The sequence below is a fragment of the Peromyscus californicus genome, unplaced genomic scaffold (assembly GCF_007827085.1).
Source record: "Peromyscus californicus insignis strain IS unplaced genomic scaffold, ASM782708v3 Scaffold_3__1_contigs__length_106647218, whole genome shotgun sequence".
Lineage (NCBI taxonomy): Eukaryota > Metazoa > Chordata > Mammalia > Rodentia > Cricetidae > Peromyscus > Peromyscus californicus.
In genome coordinates, this window is record NW_026294551.1 from 63,918,870 (window position 1) to 63,946,299 (window position 27,430).

Below are 27,430 nucleotides of genomic sequence, written 5' to 3' on the forward strand. Positions count from 1 at the left end.
TGCCGGTGCGCACAGCCCGTGTGCATGTGATCTGCATCCCATGGGCACACCCAAGTGTGCTCTAGCATATGAGTGTGTTGGTGCTGCAAAACAAGGTTTTGGGGCCCGAGGGTATCTTGGAAGGCTTCCCTGGGGAGATGGTACTTAGTCTGGACCATGAGGAACTTGCTCCTTTTCTCTCTTTCTTTAAGCATGCATAGACAGTAGTTCCCAGGAGCTGTTTGAGAATTCAACATACCGTAGCCGTTTGAATCCTAAGACTTACCTGAGGCCAACATTGTGGTGTGTGTTTTACAAGTCAGGAAACTGGGGCAAGAGAGGAGCTCATCAGCCTGGTCCCAAACTCTCCAGGCAGACAGTGGGGTGATCACCCTGGGGAGGCCCAGGGGTGAGAGGAGAAGGAACAGGAAGGCAGCAGGCCTCACCAGTGTGATTAAACCGTTTCTGGCATGGCAGGAGCCTGTGAGGAGAGTAGATACAGGGTGGAGGAAGGAGACAGCCTATCTATCACCCCATCACACTCATATTGTTGGGTGAGGGTAGGGGAGCTGCAGGGTGTTGAGGGTGTCCCCAGGAGGCTCTTGAACAAACACACCAGGCTGTCTAGGGACAAGCAGCTGGTGCAGGTACGTGGTCCTGCCCTAGAGAGCAGATAGTCATGTCAGCGTTGCGGCCAAGGGCTGCACCTGCCCACATTCCTCTGCCTACCTCACCTCCTAGAAGCCGCCTTCAGGATAGAGCCTAGGCTCTCTGGCTTCAGGATCCCATCCACTTTGCCCTGGCAGCACCTGAGGATTTCCTGCTGGAGTGCAGCCTGCACCCCTGCACCCCTCACCCCTGCACCGCCCTCTCTACAAACATGTCTTAGCCCCTCTCAGTTTGCTGCTTTCTCCTTTCACTCTGTTCCCTCCACTCCCCAAAAGCCCCATTCTCACCCTCCCATGCCCCTCTCCCCATGTCCCCCTCCCATGTCCCCCTCCTTGGTTCTTTTTCTCCTTCTTTTCTGGTGGCCAGGGGAGGAAGGAACCCTCCATGTGCCCCCAGAAGGGCTGGCTCCAGAAGCCCTGTGCCCCCCACCCCCTGCCTGCCTGCTGGCCTCAAAGTAATCAATCTGATTGGATTAGGGTCAGGGCAACCCTAATCATGTCAAAGGTTACCCTAGGCTTTGTGGCAGGGACCACAGGGGTGCCTGGCCACCCCTGCCGAGGTGGCCTCTGTTGAACAGAGTTTAACATCTACCAGCCAGCCGTGAGGAGAGGAGCTGGCCTCTTGCATGCATGTATGCATGCATGTGAGATTGTGCACCCATGTGTTATATACAAATGTGTGTGCGTGTGTTTTATATATGCACGTGCGCATGAGTGTCTTAGGTGGGCATGTGCACTTGTGAATGTGTTTAGTGTGCATGTTAGTTAATATGTCTGCATGTGGGCCGTGCACGGGCTTGTGTCAGTGTGTATCTGTGTAGCTGTGCCTTACTTCCGTGGGTATGTGTGTGAATAGATGAATGTGTGTGCTGTGTATAAATGTGCACAAGTGTGTGCACGTGTCAGTGTGCATGTACATTTGTGCACCTGTGTGTACATTCATGTATATTGCATATATGTATGTAGATGTGTGAATGGGAGCTACAAATATACGTATGTGTGTGCTCCCATGCTTTGTATATGTACATGTGGGTACCCAAGTGTCTCTATGTGGGTGTGTCCATGTACACTGTGCATATGTGTGTGCACTGAGCATGCATGTGTGAATGGGGGCTTGTGTGTACACATGGCAAAGGGTGTGCTCACATCTGATCCAATACCATCCACCTTGTATCTGCCTGGCCTAAGATCCAGGTGCTACATTGAGTCTAAGGAAGCTCCAGTCCCTGATGCTGAGCTGAATTCTAGATTGCTCTGCACCTGAAGATAGCAGGGAGCTACCTGCGTTGGGTCAGGAAGCATTTGAAGAATTTTGAGTACAGGATGATTATGAGCAGTTTATATGTCCTCGGGGGGCAGGACCTGGACACTTGGAGGCAGGCGCTAGGTGAGTCCCGACTTGACCTCCGGCAAGGTGAAATGGGTGGGATGGTTGAAAGCGGGCAAAAACTGGGCAGGGCCAGCCTGTCCAGAGTCAGGGTTCACAGGATGAAGGTCAACAAAACAGCTGGTCCAGCTAGGGAGGCTAGTGGGAGGTGCAGAGGACATGGGGGCCCAGAGTCCGGAAAGCAGGCTCTTAAACAACATGTGGCCTTGTAAGGGGACAGACTCTTTTGACTGAGTGGAACTTTTGCATCTAGGACATAAAGGAGCATGGCCTGGACCCTAGAGCCCACAGCCATAGAAACTGGGGTCTCTACCTGCCTGCATACTGAGATGGCCATGCCTAGGGGTCCTCGGAAGTTTCTGGGCCTAGATGGCTTCCCTATGAAGGAAGGGCCTAATCTACCCATGGTTGCAGCTCTGTACCCCTAGTGGAAGTGGTCTCCACTGGTCCCTAAGGGCTCCCGGGGGCTTGCTGCCCATGCAGGCAACCCCTATTCACTGTGAAGTCGTCATTTGGATCACACTGACCTGGACAGTGTCTTCAGCCTGAGCCTCTTACCTTGTGTTGGGTGTGGTCCACCCTTCCCTCCTGAGACACACCTCCAGGCCAGCCACACTCACACCACATAATGACTGGACTTCTGTTGGGTCCCCAAGACCTCTGGAATCAGAACAGGTGGCAGAGGTGAGCGCTTATGGACCTTAGACTCTCAGTGTCTGCTGGGTACTGAGATCCCTGCCCTTGGTCAACCCAAGGAGGAACTTACTTGCTTCCCAACTTACTCCCCGCTCTACTTGGGGTCTGAGCAGGGAACAGCAGCCTGGCCTCCTCCCCTCCCCCAGGCAAGCCCCCTTCCTGATGACTGGCCCCAGCATCGTGGCCCCTCAGGGGGTGGTCCTCCACCTCTCTGTGTGTGCTCAGCCTATGGAAGGACCAGCTCCAATGGGGCCAGCCCGCGAGACAACCGGAGCCTAGGGCTCTGGAGGGACAGAAGGGGCAGCTTTTTAGGGAAGCAGAGTCCCCAAATCCAGGTTGCGACCCCTGACCCCCCCCATCCGAAAGTGTTACCATTTACGATGCGTTGGGGGTGGGGGCTCCCCTGGCTCTGGGGGCCTCTCCGGTATATCATTAACTCTCCGCTGTGGGAGGGGGGACCCCGGCCGACATCCCACTGAGCTCGGCTCGGAGCACAATGTCCCTGCGAGGACGACAAGATTAAGCACAAGGGAAAAGTGAAAATGCTGTTGGCGATTCACACGCCCTTCGGGGTGTTGAATTAAAGCGTCTGAAAGAGGATTTCCCCTCGCGCCCGACGGCGCGGCGGGCAGCGCATACTTCCAGGTTGCTATGACTGGCCGGCGATCGCCTAATCACCGGCCAGGGGGAAATTCATATAAAATATCGCTGGCCATTGTGGGGCTAACGCGGCGTGACAGTGTCGCACAAAGCCGGATTCATCAGCCCCAGCAGGTCAGCCAGGCGCCCGGCCGCGCGGGCCCGGGCGGTGTCAGGGGCCGCGGCCACGGTGGGGCACCGGCGCATTCCGCTCTCAGGTGGCTCCGGGGCCTTTTGTGCCGCCGTGTGATTACCAAATGCCACCGCGACACCCCCTCCGGGCCGCCCGGCTCCTCGAGGCCAGGAAAAGGGCCTGGGGAAGGAGGGACGGTGGGCAACCTCGGAGGGGAGGCGCCAGGGCGGGGTCTGGGGCTGCACGGATCCCCCTGTCTGCCCTCAGCCTGCTGTGCTGAACGCTGGAGGGGGAAGGGGTGCCCACCCACTGAATGTTCTGGAAGCACTTTCAGATATCAGGATGGGAATGGGAAGGATGGTTTGTCCTTCCTCAGGGTGACAGGAGACTGAAGCTCCCAATCGAGTTGGTGCTCCCATGGCAAGCAGGCTCTGGCGAGTCTGAGCAATTATGACTGTGCCATAGTTGGGCTTTAAGGGGACTGGGCCACTCTTCTTCCTTCTTCCCACCAGTGGGCAGGGGAGTGAGCTTTCATTTGGAGTCTGGAAATTAGGAGGACAGGGCACCATCTGGAGGGAGGTGCCTGACACACTCAGGCTAGGCTGGTAATCCTAATCCTTCTGTGTGTCTCTGGAGGAGTGTGGTGGGCGTACTGTGCAGTGTGGCATAGGTAAGGTTACCCCTCTGTCTCCTGGGATTCTATGGTTCTAGCCTTGTGTAGGGTAGCTTCAACAGGGATAGCTGGCCTTGAACACATACATAGTATAACATACTATCCTAAACATATATGCACCAAACTTTGGTGCTCCCAATTTCATAAAAAATGTACTATTGGATTTGGAGACACAGACTAACATCAACCCATTAATAGTAGGTGCTTTCAGTAAACACACACACACACACACACACACACACACACACACACACACACACACTGTGACACAGGATGACTTTAAACTGGTCCTCCTGTTTCTCCCTTCCAACTGCTGCTGGGATTAAGAATGAGGGCTGGAGAGATGGCTCAGTGGCTAAGAACAGCAATTGCTCTTCCAGAGGACCCGGGTTCAATTCCCAGCACCCAAGCAGCAGCTCACAATTGTAACTCCAGTTCCAGGAGCCCCAACACCCTCAAATAGACACACGCATGCAGGCACATAAAATTAAAATAAGTAAAATAAAAAAAAATGCACCACCGTGCTCAGCTCATACCTGGCTCTTGAGACAGACACCTTGCAAATGACTCATCTTGCATTTCTAGTTCTGAGCCTAGTTAGTGCTCATTATGGACTCTCATATTCTGGATAGTTGGGTGGTTGGGCAAATGGGTGGTAGGTGGCTGGAGGAATAGAGGATAATGGATGGGTGGATAGATGGATGAATGGTGGGTGGATAATGAGTAGATGACAGGTGGATAGTAGACAGATAACTGAATTATTTGGTGGAGGATGGATGGATGATAAATAATGAAATAGATGAATGGAAATGAAGGAAACCTAGATAAGTGATACTTTGCTTAAACCCAGTAAGACCACGGCAAGGCTAGTCTCTGAGATTGTTTCTTCGAGGAGAATTGGGATCTGGCTGAAGAGGCGCTGACCTCAATTCCTAATCCTCCCGCCTCAGCCTTCCTGATACTGGAATTACAGACATGACCCGTGACACCTGGCTTGGAATTTGCTTCTCTGGTAGAACAATTCCTTCAGGGTCTGAAGACAGTAGGAATCTCTAGCCCCCAAAACGCATTTCAGCTCTGCCCCAGATGACTCCCCCAGATCTGCAGCACTTGTCTGTAAGAGTCCTGACTCAGTAGCCCATGGGCACCACCTCTTCATCTGGCTACTGCCTGAACAGATTCACTTGCTTTCAGGAGTGAGGTACACTTTCCTCACCTGGAAACCTCTACCTTTATGCTGGCCACCTCTGCTGAGTCAACAGAAACTGAAACCTCTGACAGAGGCGCTGCTGTGGAGAGAACTCTGCTGTGATGACTGGGCCACTGTGTCTTCCCCAGGGATCATGGGAGAGCCCTGTTCCCATTCACTCTCTGCAAGGGAGATAGCTCTGGAGCAGTGGTTCATTCACGGTGTTTTTCTAAAACCCTGTAGGAATCCAGTGAAAGTAATGGATTTTCTCTCTGAGAAAACATGTCTGTTCCCAAGGTACTTGAAATTATGGGCATACTGTATTCATCAGAACGATCCTTGAAATTATGGGCATACTGTATTCATCAAAACTGTGATCTTGCCAGGCATGGTGGAAACACCTTTAATACCAGCACTTGGAAGGCAGAGGCAGGCAGATCTCTGTGAGTTCAAGGCCAGTCTAGTCTATACAGTGAGTTCCAGGACAGCCAGGGCTGTTACACAGAGAAACCCTGTCTTGAAAAACAAAGCAAAAACAAACAAACAGACAGACAGACAGACAGATCTATCACGAAAGGCAGCCCGACTTGATGACCCACTTTGTGCCTCCATGTCCCTTGAGCTCCATTATCCCTCCCTTCTTCACTGCCAAGATCACTGTTTTGTAGGAAGGACTGTAATCTGACTTTAACAGTTGCCTCCCAACCATCAAGTGGTTTTATAGCAAGAAAATCTAGAAGACAATATAGTACTTCTTGGGAGGTAGAAGGTATCTATTCACTGCTAGGAATGTAAACTCCATCCTTGCTTAAGGTGGTGTCTACCAGATGGGTGTGGTGGTGCACTTCTGTAATCCAAGTGTACAAGACGGAGGCAGGAGGATCACAGATTCCAGGCCAGCCTGGGCTATGAAGACCTGAATCAAAAAAAAAAAAATACAACAAAAACATCTGGGTGGTGGGGGTGTTGCACCTTTAATCCCAACACTCTAGAGGCAGAGGCAGGTGGATCTCTGTGAGCTCAAGGCCAGCATGGTCTACAGAGTGAGTTCCAGGACAGCCAAGGCTACACAGAACAACTCTGTCTCAAAAAAAAAAAAAAAAAATCCCAAAACAAACAAACAAAAGGTATGTGCCAGATTTCTCCAACATTTCCCCTCATAATTAACTGACCAGTATCTTGGGGGGAAGCTGCTTAAAAATTCGCGGCTGCAGCTTTCATTCAACCTTCTTTTCCATACTGTACGCTCATCTGGCCTGTGGCCTTGCAGCCTGCAGCTTCTCTCCTGGCCTCCCAAATGGAGTTTTGGGACCTGTCTGTAGAGGCTTCTGGTCTTTATTTCTTCCCAGGCCAGTTGAAAGTCAGCTCCAGAGCCTGCCCTGCCATGACTTGATCAGCAGCCTCCCTCACCTCCTCATTTGACACTAGGGGAAACTGAGGATCGGTGGAAAGGGGTCACTTTCCAGCTTGCTAGTGACAGAGCTGAGTAAGAATGAACTGTTGTCCACTTCAAATTGAAGCTCTGTGCGGCTCTCTCCTCCTCCTGAGCGCCCTTCCCCTCAAGTGTGTCTACCAGCTCCGGGCTGTTTGCTTGGGTCCTGATAAGCAAGGGAGCCTGAAGCCCTTGTTCTGGGCAGGGCCAGGGCAAGGCCCAGAGTGCTGGCCCCTTATCTTTTAGAGCCAAGAAGGGAGGGGGAGGGGCACTGGAGTGACACTTGGGCTGGATAGGGTAATCCAGGGCTGCCTCAAGACTTGGAATGTGAGGGTGCAGACAGAGAAGTAGAATTCTGAGTTGCACTCAAGAGAAGGTAGCTCAAGGCCCCTGGCCCCAGACTCAGGTTCTGTGCAGAAAGACAGAGGGAGCTAAAGCCTTTGAGGCACCAGGAGTGGCTTGGCTCCTTCAAAGATAAAATAGGTTGCACTGGAGATGCAGCCCAGGTGGTAGAGTCTTTGCCTAGCATGGACAAATCCCCCAGTTCCATTTCCAGCACTACTTAAAACTAGGTGTGGTAGCACACAGCTGTAATTCCAGCACCTGTGGAGTTCAGGGTCATCCTAGGCTACACAGTAAGCTGCAGGCAAGCAAGTCCCTGCCTAAAAAAAGAAATAGAAAAAATAAGGATAGGTCTAAGTGGAGGGCAAGAGGGTGAGTGGGTGTGTCTAGGGAGGCTCGTGTTTACTCTCAGGCACCTCAGCTCCAGGCCATCCCCGGACTGAACGTTTGTATTCGGAGGGGAAAACAGGGTGGAGGGCTTTTCAGGAATGCTGGGGCTGGGGTGGTGGTGGCGCATGACTTTAATCCCAAGACTCGGGAGGCAGAGGCAGGTGGATCTCTGTGAGTTCTGAGGCCAGCCCGGTCTACAGAGTGAGTTCCAGGACAGCCAGAGCTGTGGCACAGAGAAACCCTGTCTCAAAAACCACACATTCACCCCCCACCCCACCCCACCCCACCCCACCCCTGCCCAAAGAAAAGGTTGGGAAAGAGTGGAGTGTCTGTTCTGGTTCCATTCAAGAACACACAGTGCAGAAGAGTCTCAGCTGGGCTCTGCCTCTCCAGGGTAGACTTATTGCCCCAGCCCAGGACTTCTGCCCTTTCCCCTGATACCACAGATATGGAAGGGGTAGCTTGTGTTCTGGAATGGAAATAAACAGTGGACCAGATACAGACCCTGCCCTTGGGAAGGATCTGGGCTGGAAATTAATTCTAGCAGACTGAACTCCTGTGGAGGAATAGCCACAGCTGGCATTTCAGGGAGCCAGAGGCCACATGTTGGGTGGACAGTGCCCAGGACCTTGGCTGCCAAGCAGAACAGGGGCAGCTTTCGTCCAGGGAAGAACAAGACTGACTATGGCTAGAGGCCAGTGAGTGACTGAGAAAAGGAACACAAGACCAGCAGCGAGGTAGCTTTACATAACTTTAGGAGGGCCCTACATCACACTGGCATGGGGCACGGAGCTGGGCAGCTGTGTGCATGACTAGTGGAGGCAGCTGAAGGCTGAGTGGCAGTCCACTTGGGAGCTTCTCTGTAGTTCTGGTAGAAGATGGACTCTGTGCCCATATTCTAGTGTCCAGAGTGGCTGTTTCTGGCCAGCCGGCTTCCTCTAGGAAGTAGTGGGAGGAGGCTGGGCTCTTAGGTGGCTGCAGTAGCTGTCCAGGCTCTGACAATGCCCCAGGTTAGGAACAGAGCAGCTGGAGTCTGCAGAGGGCCATCCAGGCAGAGGTGCAAGCCCACAGAGAAGGCCAGCGGCTCCAAGAGGTCTTGGCCAGCCAGCTAGAAGTAACCACAGCTCACACTGTGTTCTTAGTATGAAAGGAAATGTGAGTTCTTCGATCTCTGTGTGGATGCATGCTTAACTTTGTGGGCAAGTCTGAGTGTGTGTGTAGTTGTTCACAGTTCCTCTGTCCCTGCCTATTTGGGCTTTGGGACACACAGAGCTCCAGAGTTTAACCTCTTAGCTACGGCTTGTGGAAGCATGAGAAGTCGTTACCCGCTTGTCTCCCAGAATGACAGTTCCCTGTGTGTGGAGGAGGAGTTGAGGACAACTCTCTGTGAAACAGAGTCTCATAATCTCAAGAGGTGACTGGGAGGTTCTATCCAGGAGCTCAGTGACACCACCCCACTTCTAACAGAGGGTCCCCAGTCCAAGAGAGCCTGTGTGTAGCTCCCCCTGCAGGCCTGTGGGGCTTTCAGTCTGGAATGGTTTCTAAATAGGTTTGTAAAATCTCTGCCAGTCAACGCGTCTGATGCATGTCACTCTTGCTCAGAGCACCATGTTTATCATATAGCAAGCACTCGGCACACCTACATCTGGTGTCAAGTAGAGGAGAGGATGCCTTCTCTCAGTAAGGAACTCTTATTCACCGTTGGGGGAGGTGCAAATTAATACAGCCATTATAGAAATCTGTTTGGGGATTCTCAAAAAATTAAAACTAGAACTACCATATGACTCCACTGTTTCACTCATGGACATATACCTAGAGAACTCCAAACCCTACCATGAGAATATTTGCACCCCAGACGTTTATTGCTGTTTAATCACTTTAAGCAAAGACTTATTAGCCTAATTATCTATCAACAGATGAATGGATAATGAAATTTTTGTGTGTATATAGAAAATGGAACATTATTCACCTCTGTATTTTGGATTTTTTTCTGCCTTTTAGTCTATATGAGCTGATTGATCATTTCAAGATCCATTTGTGTGATTTGTCCTCTCAGTCTGAGGCCCCTGGTCCAGACCTGCAGTGGATACCTGCAGTCAGAGATAGCACCACAATCTAGACTGTTGTTTTTCCTGTGTATGCACACCTGTGATAAAGCTTCATATACGTTAGACACAGTAAGATTTAATGGCCAATCCGAACAGAACAGCTACAGCCTAGCTGTGGTGGTTTACGTTTCTCTCATTGATAAGTTTTCTTTATGAGCTGTTGGGCTACATGTTTTCGTAGCTGGGTGTTAACAAAGCTAGTGTGAGTTTCTTCTCTCCTCCTCCTCCTCCTCCTCCTCCTCCTTCTCCTCCTCCTCCTCCTTCTGAGTTCCACCGTGGATTTGTTCTTACCAGTCTTTACAACTTCAGCATGTGATTGCTCTTTCCTTTTATTGAGAGTTTTCTCTTACTCTGTGGCTTTCCTTGGGCATTTCCAGATTGCCAGTTTCACCATTCAATTTCAGAGCCACCATTAGGTAAAACAAGAGTGACTTTAGCCACAAGCATTGTGACGTTGAACCTGGCAACTGCCTGTCTGATCCCCAGGCAACCACTGAGAGACTATTCTCTGCACAATGGTTAGGTATGTCTTAGTAAGGAACAGCACAAGACAGCGTGAGACTTCACCACAGAACAATATGCAATTTAAAAACTTGGTTTTTTTTTTTGTGGAATTTTCCTTGTGTATGTGGTGCTGGGGTTGGAAACTATGGCCTCTCGAATCCTAGCCAAGCAGCCTCCCACGAGCTCTCTCTCTAGGCCCCCAAATGTTCCATTTAATGTTTTCAAATTGTGACAAGCTATGGGTAACTGAAACCTCTGATAAGGCCCTGTATTGCCAAACTGACTCTCACATGATGGACATTTTCCATCCCCTCTCCTCCTGTGCAAGGCTGGGTTTTCTTCACTCTCCTGACTGGTCCCGTGCTTGCATGAAATGGCACCTTATTGGTTTGCATTGCACGCTGACAGGTGGTACTGAGCACCAGGCTGTGTACTTCTGGAACCCTAGTGTGTTACCCAGGATTCTCTAGAAAGACACAAGTGACAGGGTGGATCTCTATTAAAACAGGATTTATTAGAGTGGCTTACAGGCTATGGGCTGGCCAGTACAAGGACTGTCTTCCAACAGAAAGTCCAAGAATCCAATAGTTGGCTGGCTGTCTCAGCTGGTCTTCAGTATACATAAGAATCCCAAAGAAGTCGGCTCTAACCCCAGTGAAGGAATGGACTTGCCAGTGAGAGAGAGCAAGCAGGCAAAAAGCGAAGCTTTCTTCCATGTCCTTTATATAGGCTGCCACCAGGTGCAGCCCAGATTTACGTGTGTTTTCTGACCTTAAATGATCCAATCAAGAAAAATCCCAGGCCATGGTGGTACACACCATTAATCTCATCACCCAGGAAGCAGAGGCGGACAGATTTCTGTGCATTCTAGGACAGCTTGGTCTACACAGTGAGTTCCAGGACAGCCAGGGCTATGTAGAGAGACCTTGTCTTAAAAAAAAAAAAAGCCAGGCAGTGGTGGTGCATGCCTTTTATCATAGCACTCTGAAGGCAGAGGCAGGTAGATCTCTGAGTTCAAGGCCAGCCTGCTGTACAGAGCAAATTCCAGGGCAGGCAGCCAGGGGTACACAGAGGAACCCTGACTTGAAAAACAAATCAAAAAATTCCCTCAAAGGTGTGTCCAGCAGATTCAGCTTTAGTTAATTCCAGATATAGTCAAGTTGATAACCAAGAAGAGCTGTCCTAGTTGGTCTTGAACTCAAAGCAATCCTCCTGCCTCAGTCTTCCAAGTACAGGCATTACAGGTGTGTAATGAGTTCTGGTTTAAAAATCTTTTATTACCCTTTATTTGTTTATTTTCAATATTAATTTATAGTGTTAAATATCTAATTTTTCTTGTGCTGAGATAGGGCCTCATGTAGCCCAGGTTAGCCTTGAACTGTCTGAGGCTAAGGCTGAACCTGAAGCTCTGCTCCTCAGTTTCCACCTCTGGAGTGATTGGGATTCTATTATAGGCCTGTGCACCTTCACTATCTCATTCCAGGCAGGGCTGGGGCTTGATCCCAGGGTCCTTTGACATGCCAACCTGGTTCTCTATCCACTGAGCACATTATCATATTTTATTTTATTTATCTGGTTTTTTTTTTTTTTGAGAGTCTCATGTAGCCCAAGCTAGCCTCTATGACCTTGAATTTTTTAATCTCCCTGCTTCCCCCTCCCTGATGCTAGAATTACAGAGTGCACAACTATTCCCAGTTTGTGTGGTACTAAGGATAAGATCCCAGGGCTCTGTGCATGCTAAGCAAGCACTCTACCAACTGAGCTACACACCCAGCTCCTATTTATTTTTATTACATTTTAGTATGTATTTAAGGTGCTGTGTGATATTTCAGTATAGGATTATATTTAAAATGATCCAATCAGGGTTCTTGGTATGCTCATTGAGAATGTTCAGAATCCTTTTAAGCTATATTTTTAAAATACAATCCATTTTCCACTATCCTCATACTACTGTTCAGCGGCATACCAGAATCTTTTCCTCCTCTTTAACTGGAATTTGGACCCAGTGATCAACCTCTCTCCTTCCTGGCCTCTGCCAGCTAGCCCACTCTACTTCCTGCTATGAAATGAAGGCTTTTAGATTCCACACCTGTCTTTCTGTGTCTGGCTCATTCACTTTCTATAATGCTCTCTGGGTTTGTCAATCTTGTTGCAAGTGGCAGAATCTCATTCTTATTTGTGACTAAATAATATCTCATTGTGTACACTACAGAGCTATCATAAGCTATCATTACCAAAACCATACAGTGCTGGTATAAAACAACAGACACAAGGAATAAATCCACATTTTTACACCAAATTGTTTTTCAGCAAAATGTATGAAGAACATACATTCGAGAAAGAACAATCCCTTTGATAAATGGTGCTAGGAAGCTGGATATCAATATCCACTCATGGAAGGATGGAACCAGACCCTTACCTTCTACACACAAACACCAACTCAGTGTAAGACCTGAAATTACTGTAAAACAAACAAACAAACAAACAAAAACCAAACCAAACCAAACCAAAACAAAAACCTAAGGGCTGGGCCTGATGATGACGCCTTTGATGCCTTTAATCCCAGCACTTAGAAGGCAGAGGCAAGGATATGTCTGTGAGTTCCAGGCCAGTCTGGTCTACTTAGAGCATTCCAGGCCAGCTAAAGCTCTATAGTAAAACCCTACCTTAACAAAACCCTGGCGCATGCATGCATGCATGCATGCTCGCACACATGCTTGCGCATGAGAGAGGAGAGAGGAGAGAGGAGAGAGAGAGAGAGAGAGAGAGAGAGAGAGAGAGAGAGAGAGAGAGAGAGATAGAGATGCATGCTGCATGCACTTAGGGAAAACATTTGGGGCATTGGTGATTAGGGCCAATATTCTTCAGAAGCCCCCTAGAAGCACAATGGTAGGATCCTGTGTGTACTGAGTTCTCCTTTCTCAGCCCTGGTTTTGGGATTCCTGCCTTTTGGACTACAGCCCTCCTCACCTGACCTCCATAACCCTCATCTCCTTCCTCTGCAGCCACCCGGGAGTCAGCCTTCGTCCATGCCATTGCCTCTGCTGGAGTGGCCTTTGCAGTGACACGCTCCTGTGCAGAGGGCTCAGCTGCCATCTGTGGGTGCAGTAGCCGCCTCCAGGGCTCCCCGGGCGAGGGCTGGAAGTGGGGCGGCTGTAGCGAGGACATTGAATTTGGCGGAATGGTGTCTCGGGAGTTTGCTGATGCCAGGGAGAACCGGCCGGATGCCCGCTCTGCCATGAACCGTCACAACAACGAGGCTGGGCGCCAGGTATGTACACAGAACCCCAGGGTTCCAAAGCAAGAGCTGCTTTTTCATTGGGGTGCCCAGAGGGGCAGAACAGGGTGGAAGAGAGAGAGGGGGAATGTTATCAAAGGAATGTAAGAATCTGGAACAGAACAGGGAAACATGGTAACAGAGCATTGTTGAAGGTCCCTTCCTTTAGCTATACCTGGGTATAGCCTTTTATTTACCTTCTTCTGGGTATCCCTGTACTTCAGGGGCTGATGCTGAGATTTCAGGAGAAGAGGAAGGTCTGAACTTTCATACATAGATAAGTTTTACTGCAGCTGCTTATCCTCAAATATGCTTAGTGCCCCTCACATACAGCCCTGCTTCCCTTCTCAGAGCACGAGTGTCCAGATAGGTAGTGCTCAGTGGTATAGCAGAGCCAAGAACTGAGTCAATTGAAGAGGGACCTCGCACCACCCAGGAATGTCTGTCAGCTATCTTGAGAAACAGAGCTAACTATGGAGGTGAAAACAGAGACATTTCTTGAAAGTGTATTTTACAGGCATTTTAAACTGGGTATGGTGGTGCAGGCCTGTAATCCCAGCACTCAGTGGAGGCAAGGCAGGAGGATTAGACATTCAAGGTCAGCTTCTATTGCATAAGGTTTAAGGCTAGCCTTGTACATGAGACCCTGTCTCCAAAAGCAAGCAAGTCAGTCCAAAAGCAAGCAAGTCAGCAAGCATGCGTTTCATAACTGCTGGCTCCTCTGCACAGTTCTTGTGGCCAGGCACCTGCCTGTCCTTCATTGTAGCAGACATTTGGAGATGCCAAGCATGCCTGAGGACAAGTTATCACAGTGAAACTTACCTCTATACATCAGTAACTTCAGACCCTCAGACCTTCCACCACTTTCTAAAGCTCAACACTAGCTCCAATCCACTTATCCTTCTGACAAAGGATAGGATATTCTCCTCTGGGGAACCCAGCTCTCCCAGAAAAAATGGAGGGGGTTTCTCAAACATGGCAGTGGGATCACTTTATAGTGAGTGTTGGTGCAAGTCTTTAATCTTAGCACTGGGGAGGCAGAGATAAGTGGATCTCTGTATATTTGAGGCCATCCTGGCCTACATAGAGAGTTCCAGGACAGCTGGGACTACATATAGAGACCCTGACCCCAACCCCACCAAAACAAACAAACAAATAAACAAAAAACAAAAACACATAAAACAAATTTTCCAGGAAGCGCACAATAAAACAAACAAAAACCAAAAGTTTAACTAGATGTGATGGTTCAGGCCAGCAATCCCAGCACTTGGGAGGTTGAGGCAGGAGGATCATCAGTTTGAGCCTGGGCTATATTGTGAGTTTGAGGCCAGATTGGGTTACATAGTGAGACCTTGCCTCAAAAAAAAAAAAAAAATCCTTTTATTTAAAAAAACAAACAGAATTTGCATAAAATAGGCACTGTAAGAAAAAAAAAAACTTCATAAAAACTATCAGTCTCCCCAAAGAGATCAAACACTGCCCCTGTGACATTGGAACAATGTGTTAATTTTAAAAAGGAGTGAGAAAGAAGAGCTCTTAGAAATTAAAAATATGGGGCCTACAAGACGGCACACAGGATAAACGCACTTGCCTCCAAGGCTGACAACCTGGGTTGGAGCCCCACAACCCACAAAGTAGAAGGAAGAACAGACTTCTCCTGCAAGTTGTCCCCTAACCTTCACACCCTGTGACATGCATGTGTGCATTTACATATGGACATGATAAATGAATACATGGTGGAGGTTTTGTTTGTTTGTTTTTGACACAGGGTCTCTCTCTGTAATCCTGGTGGTCCTGAAACTCACTTTGTAGACCAGGCTGGTCTTGAACTCAGAGATCTGCCTGCTTCTGCTCTGGAATGCTGGGATTTAAGGTATGTGCCACCATGCCTGGCCTTAAGTACTTTAAAGAAATTTGCTGGGTGGTGATGGTACATGCCTTTAATTCCTGCACTTGGGAGGCAGAGGCAGGTGGATCTCTGTGAGTTTAAGGCCAGCCTGGTCTACAAAGCGAGTTCCAGGACAGCCAGGACTGTGACACTGTTACACTCTGTCTTAAAAAAAAACAAAAACCAAATAATAATAATGTAAAAAAAAAAACGGCCGGGCGGTGGTGGCGCACGCCTTTAATCCCAGCACTCGGGAGGCAGAGGCAGGCGGATCTCTGTGAATTCGAGGCCAGCCTGGTCTCCAAAGCGAGTACCAGGAAAGGCGCAAAGCTACACAGAGAAACCCTGTCTCGAAAAACCAAAAAAAAAAAAAAAAAAAAAAAACCAAGAGCAAACATTTCATCGAGAGTTTTGTGGGGCGTGTTCACGGGAGACAAGGGAGGACATGAAGAGGATGCTAGCAGAGACAGGCCCTGCTGCAAGGATGGGATAAGACGGACAGAGAGGGTTCAGGGGTCAAGAGCCCTTGATGCACTTTTTAGAGCAGTGGTTCTCAGCTGCGGGTTGCGATCCCTTGGGGTGGAATGACCCTTTCCGCAAGAGTCACCTAAGACCATATTTGCATTATGATTCATAACAATGGCAAAATTACAGTTATGAAGTAGCAACGAAAATAATGTTATGGCTGGGGAGGGGGGTCCCCACAACATGAGGACCTGTGTTAAAGGGTCACAGCACTAGGAAGGTTGAGAACATCTGGTTTAGAGGGCTAGCATTTGGCTCTCAGCACCTACACAGGGTGGCAAATAACTGGCTGTAAGTCCAGCTCCAAGACACTTGCTGCCCTTTTCTGGTACCTGAACACATGCACACACACACACACACACACACACACACACACACACACACACACAATTTTTAACCTTAAAAAAAAATGGGAAAGCCCCCTTGCCCAAGAGACGTTATGAAATTCAGAGCCTGTAACCTAGAGAAACCCTCCAAGCTTCAAAGAGAATACTTGGCGTTCCTGCAAACAAAGGGGTATCAAAAAGGCATCGTTGGAAGCTGGAGGAAAATAGAGCAACACTTTCAGGATTCTGAGTGACGAAATGATTTTAAATCAGGAATTTCGTTCCCAACTACTCTATGAAAGGTAGTGGTGCCGGGCGGTGGTGGTGCACGCCTTTAATCCCAGCACTCGGGAGGCAGAGCCAGGCGGATCTCTGTGAGTTCGAGGCCAGCCTGGGCTACCAAGTGAGTTCCAGGAGAGGCGCAAAGTTACACAGAGAAACCCTGTCTCGAAAAACCAAAAAAAAGAAAGGGAGTGGTACAGTAGAGAAGATTTGTCTTCAGACAGCACCATTTGACAAAATTTACCGGATGGCGAAAAGATGTCTTGAAGGTGAAATGAGTAAATATTTTTTGGGATTGTTTTAATATTTTTATTACATTTAGAGTGTGTGTGTGTGTGTGTGTGTGTGTGTGTGTGTGTGTGTGTGTGTGCGCGCGCGCGTGCAGAGTCAACTAGCTTAGCAGCCAGCCCTTTACCCTCTGAAATACCTCGCTAGCCCTTTTGGTTTTTGGATACAAGGTCTCATGTATTCCAAGCTAGCCTTGAATTCTCTATGTAGCTGAGAATGACCATCTTCCAATCTCCTGCTTCTGCCTCCCACGTGCTGGGACTGTGGACGTGTACCACTGGGACTGTGGACGTGGACCACCATAATCGGTTTGTGAGACGATAAGGATCAAATCCAGGCCCTTCATGCCTGGCATGCTAGGCAAGTGCCCCACCAACTGAGTTTCATGCCCATGCTTGGGCATCTTAAGAGGATGTTTAGAGGTGAGAAAACACAGGGCTGGCCCATGGCAGGTGTGTTAATCATGGAACAGGAAGTTGTGTAGGAAAGGAAGTGTCACCTTAGAATATACTTGCTAACATAGCCAGTGCCATCGGCAATGACCACCGAAGGGACAGATCATCCTATGGTTTTCAGGGCAGAAAGGGGGAGGTTTGGCTGTGTAGTAAGAGGGAGAGAGAGTAGTAAATTTCAACACTTCATAGTAAGAAAGCAGCAGACACATCTTCCATTCAAAAATAAAGAAGCAGCAAGACAAGGCTGTGGCCACCCTGCATACTGCGACGCACGGCCTTGCACGGTCAGGAATTACGCCACGCAGGCGAGCACTGGCCAGGATCCCTGCTTTAACCAGCAGGTCTCAGCTGCTATTGTGATCTTTGACCAAGTAAAACAAAAACAAGAGACTGAGAAAGGAGAGATGGAAAAAGTCTCTCTCAGAAAGCCTGGCTGCAAAAGAGAGGAATATGGGTATTGGGCAAGCTGGACCGGCCGGGCATGGTGTTATTCGACCATGCTCATGGGCCAGTTCGATAGGGTGAAGAAGCAGCTGAGAGTGAGGTGAGGTGCAAACAGATCTGAACCCAGAATGATCGAGGACTTAAGCCGACGCTTTCTGATACAAATCCTTGCACGGCACGGCCAGAGCTGCTTGAGTGGTTTAGCTTTCGGGTAGCTGTAGTTTTGAACACCCAGTTAAGATACACTTGGAGTCTTTTGAAAAAGTCTTACAGTGTAGCTCAGACTAGCCTCCTACTCTCAATCCCCCAGCCTCAGCATCCACTTAGATTATAGTCCTGTGCCGTCATGATGGACTGGTCTTCCTCTTTTGTCACAACCCTCTCTCCTCCTTCCTCCCATCCAAGACTGTATACAGAATGAACAAAGGGGAATGATGGAGAGAGAGAGAGAGAGAGAGAGAGAGAGAGAGAGAGAGAGAGAGAGAGAGAGACCCAGACTCTAGACTCTTGACTCCTGGGGTCTGACGGGTGAACTGTCACTCTAGGCAAGGTAGGGGGCCAAGGGACACATGAAGGATGGCATGTGTCTCAAAGCAAGTGGGCAGCAAGTGAGCAAGTGAGCAGCAGGCAAGGTCCTTGAGAGAGAAGCTTCTAACCACCTAACAGTTCCCTGCCTCCGTTTAAACTATTTTAACTGCCATCATAATTGAACCTACTTACAGGGTACAATGAGGCCTTTCAATATGTGACTATAAAACATCATGACCAGATCAGGGTAGGAAGCATTCCTATCACCTGAAAATTTATTTTAACTGAGCATGGTGGTGCATATCTGCAGTCCCAGCACTTGGAGGCACAGGCAGAATTGCCACAAGTTCAAGGTTAGCCTGGGCTATGTACTAAGTTCCAGACCAGCCAGCAACTACATAGTGAGAACATGTCTCAAAATGAAAAAATATATTTTTTTTCTGTTTGAACATTCAAAACCTTCCACTTGTCATTTGAAGTAGCTCCTTGTCTACTGTGGTGATCACTTTGTGTTATAGACTATCAAGGGGTATACATTCTTCCCTTCCAATGAAGTCTCCACTTAAAGACTCAGTGTGTGTTTTGCAGACAGTGCTTCTTGGAAAGTAAAAGGAAAGATGAAAGGAGGTGTCCAGAGCTGATGTTTATGGGCTGGGTGGGAAGGCTACAAGTCCAGAGCAAAGGAACAGGGAGTATGTGGTAGGGAGGGCTTGGAAACTGAGGACAATGGACAGGGCCACTCTAGACAGTTCTGGTGGTTGAACGTCCCCTCGTCCCCACTCTTTTCCCTAAAGAAAGGGAGGCAGGATTCCCTTCTTCTTGAAGCAACTCTGCTCCTTCCCCTAAAGAAGGAGCAAGGTCTCCATTGTCCATAGGGAAAGCTTCTGTTCATCCAGGACCCTTGAGTTTAGGGACCACTCTAAGTGCCCCTGCTCGGTACTCCTATTCTTTGCAACAAGCCCATAGCATCTGCTCCAGACAACACATCACATTGTCCCTCCAGCATCTCCACACTGTCCACCTGAAGCTCCCTGCTTCCTGCACTCTATCCTAAAACACCCCTGGAAAGAGAATTAGTGGGACCTACACGGAGAAAGAAGCTCCCAGGCCCCTGAGGCCTTGGATCTGGCAGGGAAGACCTAGGTCACCATAGGGAAGGTGAAGGCACTAAGTGCCCACAGAGAGGAGTCTTTCTGGAGTAGGTGGGCTGCAAGCAAAGGGCGGACCCCCTGGTTGAGTCACACCAGGGCTAGACACCGGCTTCTGTGCTTGCCTCCTCAGGCCATCGCCAGCCACATGCACCTCAAATGCAAATGCCACGGACTATCCGGCAGCTGCGAAGTGAAGACCTGCTGGTGGTCGCAGCCGGACTTCCGCACTGTCGGAGATTTCCTCAAAGACAAGTACGACAGCGCCTCGGAGATGGTGGTGGAGAAACACCGCGAGTCTCGTGGCTGGGTGGAGACCCTGAGACCACGTTACACGTACTTCAAGGTGCCCACAGAGCGCGACCTGGTCTACTACGAGGCCTCGCCCAACTTCTGTGAGCCGAACCCTGAAACCGGCTCCTTTGGGACGCGCGACCGCACCTGCAACGTGAGCTCGCACGGCATAGACGGCTGTGACCTGCTGTGCTGCGGGCGCGGCCATAACGCGCGCACTGAGCGACGAAGGGAGAAGTGCCACTGCGTTTTCCACTGGTGCTGCTACGTCAGCTGCCAGGAGTGCACACGCGTCTATGACGTGCACACCTGCAAATAGGAGGGTTCCTAACGGAGGGCGCAGGGTTCACACTTAGGGGCAGGGTTCTTACCTGGGGGCAGGGTTCCTACTTGGAGGGGGTCTCATACCTGAGGATCCAGTTCCTACTTGAGGGCAGGGCTCCTACTTGTGAGGGGCTCCTATCTAGGGACCCGGTTTCTGCCTTCAGCCGGGGCTCCTACTTGGGGTCTGGGTTCCCTTTTAGCGGAGAGGCTCCTGCCTGGGATACGGGTTTCTACCGAGGGTGGGGCTCCACCTAGGGATGGAATTCCAATCTGGGACGGGGGTCCTACCCCATATGGGTTGGGCTTCTCTCTTGACCCCGACAGGGCTCAAATCGGTACAGGTGAGCAACTCCCTCAACTAGTTGGGGTTCGTGGATGGGCGGGGAGGGATTGGGGTCCCTCCTCCCAGAGGTGCTGCTCTAGATAGATTGAGAGGGTGCTTCAGGGTGGGCCCTACTGGGCTTCGGGATCCAGTGGGGGCGGGACTTCACCCTGAGTGGTTAGAACTTCTGAGCACGAAGAAAGGAAGGAGACCCCCTTCCGTTGGGGTGAGGCAAGGCTTCACCGAGGACTCATGGAACAAACTCCAGGGAGGGAGGAGCTCCTAACGAAGCCTAGGCTCTGAGCAGGCAATTCAGCTACTCTATGGCTCCTTTTCGGTCCCCATGTACGGTTCCAACTGCAAGCCTCATCTGTGCATAGCAGGATCTCCTGATAGAATGAGCCATGGAGAACTCAGGGGTGACGCCAGATCTCACCCCCATGCCTGGGAACTCCTTCCCAAGTTCTGCACCCCTTCTGCCTGGGCGTTCCTACCCTCCTTACCAGATCTCTCCTGAGGAAGATTTGCAATCCTCCAGAGTTGAAGTGACCAAGCATGGAACAGAGCTCTATCCTGAGTAGAGAAGGTACTTAGAGGATGGGGTCTGCTAAGAAGGATCCTGGAGCCTGGCATCTTACCACCATAGCGCCTCTCTCTCTGCCCTGACACCTAACACTCAGATCTCCTCCCAGGAAACCTTCCCAGTTCATCTGGCAGTGATGCCCAGGCCCCAAAGGTGCTCAGAGATTTTGGCCTCACTTTGAGTTGTATGAACTTCAGGGACATTAGGGCATAGTCAGGCTGCAGAGACAAGGTGTCTCCTGGAGCCCCCCAACCCCCCCCCCCCCCCCCCCCCCCCCCCCCCGTTCAAGACCAACCCTCAGAGCCTGCTGTTGAGGCGACGGTCACCAGATCTGTTGGCCACCAGCCTGTCTCCAAGCTTCTCTTGCGTCTGTCTGGCCTGGAAGTGAGATGCTGCAGGCCATCTGCTACAAGAGCTTCTGACTTGCTGCCACTGTGAATTGTCCCCACCTCCAGGCAGGGGAGGGGATGTGGCCACATAGGAGTGTGCCCCAAGAGCACCGAAGAAAGGCTCTTCACGGTGACTGTCTTTTGCCTGGAACTTTGCGTTTGGGGTTGTAATTTTATTTCCAATGCTGCTATATCCACCATCACTGGAATTAGATAAACGTGACATTTTTCTTTTTTCTTTTCTTTCTATGAAAGAAATTATTTTAGTTTATAGTGTGTTTGTTTCAAATAATGGGGAAAGTAAAAAAAAAGAGAGAGAGAAAAAAAACCAAGTCTGTGGTTTGTACTAGATTCTCCCTTTTATTAACATGTATTAGTTGCACATATTGACAGAGTTTGGTATGGCATCCTGTGCTGATCCCCTGAGGGTAATTCACATTTCCCTGTCCCTATCATTTGTGGTGTGTCTGCACTATGCTGGGGACCTGAAGATACCAGCTCGGGGGCTGGGTCTCAGAACCAAGGAGAGACCATCAACAAGCCTCCAGGGAAGACTGTGGGCCCAGAATTCCAAGAAGAAAGAGTAGGAATAGCTAGGTCAGGAAAAGAGCAGTCAGCTGCAGCAAAATCTGGTATAGAAGAGTTTGGATAGAGAGGTGTGGATGGGGTTTTAAGTAAGAGAGCTGGGGATCCAGACAGTGATTAGGACACCTGGGTAGCCCCGGTGAACAGAGGAGGAGCCCGGGCCACTGGAGAAGCAGCTCGACCCCTCACACATTGGTGATGCAGGAGAAACATGGAACAAACCATCTCCCCATTAATCCATAGTCACACAGCTGACAGTCCAAGATCACTGTATTTAAGGTAAGGTAGCCCGTGGCATTTGAGGACAGTGGTCTGGCTGGCTGCTGGTGGCCTTTAAGTGTAGGGTCAACTGGATCTGAGGAGCACACTCAAGTTCTCAGATGGGGCTGGACACCAGAAGTGTCGGAGATTCCCACCCAAAGGAAGCTCTGGATGGGCATGGTCTTTGTTCAGGAGCCACCATCCTCCCATTTGCCTTGACAAGGGGCCCATGGCCTCAGCCGAGCCAGGTAGGATGAACCATCCTGTCAGTGAACCAAGTGATCAGGGGTGGGGTTCAGGGGCACCATGGAAGTGAGGCTGAAGGCCTCTCTCAAAGCCATACTTCTCTCAAGGCCACGACTCTGCCTAAGCAAGCCCTACCATGTCTCTGCTCCTTCCCCTGCTCCCCAGATCCATCCCTATACTGTCCACACCTCGGGGTCCTGTCCTGATGTCCAGATACCAGAGCAATGAGTGTCCCAAGGAGGCTGGGAGCAGCAGGTCCTACCTCTCAAAAACCCAAGTTGACCTGGCATCGTGGCCCGCACCTTTAATCGCAGCACTCGAGAGGCAGAGGCAGGTGGATCTCTGTGAGTTCAAGGCCAGCCTGGTCTACAGAGTGAGTTCCAGGACAGCCAGAGTGGTTACACAGAGAAATCCTGTCTCAACCCCCCTAAGCTCATCCCCCCCCCCAAAAAAAAAAAACAACTGACCTGGGAAAAGAGGCGGTGGGGTGAGGGAAGACTCAGGCAGGGCCTTCCAGGCCCACTTGACCCAGCATTGTGTTGAATTCTTGCGGTTGGTCCATGCTGACTGCTAAAAGCCAAGGCTGCTGTCCACATGCCACATGAACTTGCCCATAGGCCTGGTAGCCCAACATTATGTCACATTGGCTGACACTACACTCTGAATGCCATTTATCAGAGCAGCCTGCCACTGGCTTTGTGGAAGGGCCACTTAAGGAGGCCCTTAAACCTTCAAAGCAGTCACAAGCAGTCCTAAGACCCTACTAGACTCCCCTGTACCCTTAAAGAAGTATACCGGGAGGGAGCCCCCATGTCTGAGGGCCTAAAGATGGGACCAGACATGTGCCTGGTCTGTACATGGCTCCCCCTGCATGTTCCAGGTACATCTTTTGTCCACCTAACCTGCTGGCTAAGCCTTGGGATGCTCTGAGCACTCACCCCTTCCAGGGCACAGATTCAACCTGTGGGCTGCCAATCCATGGCCTGAGACAGCTCAATCCACCACCTCAATATACAGGCCCTCCTTGGTCACATTGTCATACTCAAAACATCAAGGTAACCAGAGTCCTAGTAGGGTACAAAAGGAATAGCCAGCCTGGCCTGACGGTACAGGCCTATGATCCCAGCTGCCACAGAAGGTAAGGACCACAAATTCAGGGCTGGCTGGGATACAGAACAAGGCGAAGGCCAGCTAAAGTAATTTAGTAAGACCCTGTCTCAAAATGCAAATAAAGGGCTGAGGTGTACTTTAGTGGCAGAATGCTTTTTCTAACATGTGTGAGGCCCTGAACACCACCACAGCACTGGAAAAAAAAATCACAGGTTCTGAGGGACACTGGCAGCTGAGTGGTCTCGGGGAAGGGGTACAGTGTGGGAGCTCTCTGGCCCCTGGAGAGCTGGCCAGGTCTGTTCAGGGCTTGTGGGGGAACAGGGTGTAGGCCCAGGTTCCGAACTGTTGATACCCCTTCTTTAGCCTTCTGATTCTCTGCATCCTGGCAGTCGGCACCCTAATGTCATTTATGCCTACACACAGCTCTCTCTCCTCAGCCTCGGGGCCTTCTGTACCCCTCCAGGTGCATTCCAGGCAGGCCACCCACTCTCAGGGCTGCAGGTGTACACCAGGCCCCGACCTACTATTGGCAGGACTACCTAGGAATTCCCAGTAAGGGCAAGGGTCAGCGGGGCCAGCCAGCTGCAGGTGAACACTCTATAAAGAGGATGCCATGTTCAGGGCCAGCCAAGGCAGAAGGACAGGCGCCCATTCTCCCCTCAGGGGAGTGAGTCACTAGCGGGCAAGGGGGCAGGTTCCGGAAGAGTCCACTCAGCCTGCTGGGCCATCTTGGGTGCTAACAATAATAAAGCCATCAGTCCCTAGGGCGGTGATGAGAGTCCTCAGTTAAGCTTGTCCGACAGATGAGTAGCTCCTCTGGTTGGCACCCCGGGCAGGAGCCACCCTAATTGGTACCTGCTGCCCTAGTGCCCAGATGAAAGGGACAGACTCGACTGGGAGGCGGCAGGACAGTGGCACAACCAACAGGTCAGGGGGACCTGAGAAGTCAGAGTCCAGTGGGTATTGGGAGGACAGTTGTCTCAAGACTCTAGCAGGATCCAGGTGCCACACAGCTTTTGGGGATGCAGAGCCCATGTGCCCAGGCAGAAGACAGAGCACTTTAGAGGGTTAAAGAGCCCACATACCTTGAGATAGAAGTCTGGGAAGCTTGAAGCACCAAACAGCATTGGCCCGAGGGCATGCCAGGGACCCAGGTGGGCACTGGCACCTAGGTGCCAGTTTCTGAGCAGCAGCCCCACAGGCCCAGTATCTCTCAGACTACCATGAAGATGGTCTTGGCTGTCCAGAGGAGACACACTAGGCTGTGGTCCTCATGGCTACGGTGTAAGAACAAAGGGAGACAGCCCATGAATAAGAGCATCCACAGCCCATGGGAACAGGAGACAGACCCCAGATAATGGCCTGGCCATGGGGAGCTAGAAGGTGAAACCCTGAACTCATTGCCTGGCAAAAGCAAGCTCCACTCCTCTCTGGGCCTCAGTTTCCCTTCTTGCAGAAGGAAATGGGATGAACTGCAACCCCCAGGCCTAGGGGTGGGAAGTCCTAGGCCCCACTCAAATCCAAGCTTGCAGCTGTGGGCCTCAGAAGCTGCCTCTCTGGTGAATTTACAGCCCATCCCGCTGCCCCAGAGAAGGAGGAAATGAGCTGGGGGCCTGTTCACAGGTAGTTGAGACAGCCCCCGAATAACCATATAAAAGGGCCGGAGGCTGGGGGCCCCACCCAGCCAGGACAAGCTTGGCCATCCCCTTGCAAATCTCACACCCAGTAGCTTTGAAGTACTGGAAAGGGTGTGGCCAGCCCCCACCTTGAGGCCCCACTGACCCTCCCTCTTTCTGTCACCCCCTCCCCTGGACGCCCACTTTCTGGGTCCTGGGGCTCAGTTTCCTCTCTTCAGAGACAGACTGGAGGCTGTCACCATGGCCTGACCTCCAAGACAACCTACTCTCAGGACAGCTGGGGTGCATGCAGCCAGCTATGGTTCCCACACCTGGCTTGGGACTGAGAAAATGGACCTGAGGACTAGCTTCCCATGAATAATTGGTGATGGTGTAGGCAAGTGTACGGCAAGAAGTTGGAGTCCTCAACCCAAGCAGTCTTGGCTGCAGGGTCTGGTACAGTCTCCTCCAGGGAATGCCTGGGGACAAACAGGCAACCAGGAAGAAATCCTGGGAAGTCCCTAGGGCCTTCCTGAAAGCGAACCATCCACTGTTGGGGTGAGAGAAAACTAAGATTAGGAGTACCACAGCCCTAGGAACCCCTCCCAGACCTGGCATGTCCCACAGATGATGCCAAGCCTGCCTTGCTGTATGGGTCCCAGTTGACCTGATGTCCCACTGCTGCTGTGTGGCTGTGGTGATGGATTCTTATAGCTGCATCAATTCTGAGTCCTGCCAAGCCTGCCCCAGCCATAAAGATCTACCCAGAAGGAACTGTGGGGCATGGTAATTCCCTGGAGTCCAGCTAGTGGCCTGGAACAGATTCTTCTCCCTCTGGCTATACCCTGCAGCATGCCATAGGCCCCAGGTCCCACCTCCCCCGACCAGTCATTCACCTTCTCCTACAGCCTGGTCGCTTCAGGAGTCCCCCATTTTCCTTTCAGAAACCCTCTCCATGAGGTACCCAAGAACAACACACTCTGAGATCATAGCCTTTTTAGGACCATCATCTCTTCAATGACCTTCGATTTCCAGAGCCAGAGGAGAAACAAGGTACACCCACTTACTGCCCCTGAAGCCCTAGGGGACCAGCATACCATCCAACTGGAGTCCAGTATTAGAGAGAGGCATGAGTCCCGCATAGCCCAGTTGGCTAGTGTCTCTAGAGTTGAACTGGACTATATTCTCAATGCTACTCTTGGGCCATGTGGGAAGACTTCCAAGAAGAGCCCAGCAAGGTGCTGTTTCTGCCCCCTGATGGTCTTTAATTCTGAGATGCCACACAGATGCCAAGACAAGGAGTAGTGGCCAGGGCAGCAAGGAAGCCCTGGAAAGGGCCCTGACTCCAGGAGCCTGGGCGCTGCCCACCCTTCCTGCCCTGCCCTGCTCTGCCTGGCCAGGCAGCTGGGATGGAGCTGCAAGCTGTCAGAAGGTGCTAATTGCTGTTTAGCTCTGAGCCAGCTCCTTGCTCTGGTCTTTTTTCCACCCTCTCTCTCTTTTTTATTTGAGCGTCTAGAACTCATGGTAAATAGTCATTTGGCTCTCAGTGCCCTGCAAATTGGTGTTTATGGTGTGAAGATGAGGAGGATCCAGGACTAGTCCACCCAAACACAGGCCAGTAAGGAGGGAGGAGAAAGCGAAGGAGGCATGGGTCCTGGGGGGACTAGGCACCCTTTATGCCCTATCTAGGCCCAGCCCTGCTGGTTGATCCAGGGAAGCTTCCAGGAAGAGGCTCCTTAATCTACTTAGTAGTGGGGAGACTGGCAGTTACAGGAACTGGGGCAGAGCCCATGTTTAGCATGCAGGAGGCACCATAGGACAGAAGGGGGGAGATGGAGGGAGGGATGAAGGAAGAGAGGGAGGGAGGGAAGGAGAGAGAGAGAGAGAGGAGGGGGGAGGGAGGGAAAAATATCCATGCACATAGGCCCTTCTTACCCAGTGGCCTCACAGATTTGAGACAGGAATGTATGGCTTCTGTATGGTGCTTGTGGGGTGCAGGGTGTGGAAGGCAGGTGCCAGAGGAATTCCAAGCCTGAGCAGATGGCTGGGAGGGCTTCTTGGGAGAAGGGGACTTCCCCTGTTGTTCACCTCTCACTGTGGAGAGCAGGCAGGCCTGTGCAGAACCCTCAGGCTCCTTGGCAATGGTGGTTCAGCAGGCTCCCTTCACCCCAGGCTCCTCGGCTCCCTCTGCTGCAGGAAGCCTGGATGCTCCTGCAGCTTCCCTCTGTCCCGTCTCCATCCCCGGCACAGACTTGAGACACTCTGCTACCCCACAGCACCAGTCTTTCTAAAGCAAGCTGACCCTTGACCGGTCCACTAGATACACAGCTCTGGAAGGGTGAGTCCCGAAACTCTAAGAGGGCCATTTGACGTCTGTAGTTTGGAGTAGACCCTGGGGA

General features: G+C 50.8%; 1 protein-coding gene across 1 annotated transcript in view; it reads left to right on the plus strand.

The window, feature by feature from the left end:
• Wnt3a (Wnt family member 3A) overlaps nucleotides 1–19,914 on the plus strand; it is a 44,595-nt gene extending 24,681 nt beyond the window's left edge. The window contains exons 3-4 of the mRNA XM_052759886.1: nucleotides 13,146–13,411; nucleotides 19,435–19,914. Coding sequence (XP_052615846.1) covers nucleotides 13,146–13,411; nucleotides 19,435–19,914 — 746 coding nt within the window. The remainder of the gene's footprint in view (nucleotides 1–13,145; nucleotides 13,412–19,434) is intronic.
• Nucleotides 19,915–27,430: the final 7,516 nt, after the last annotated feature.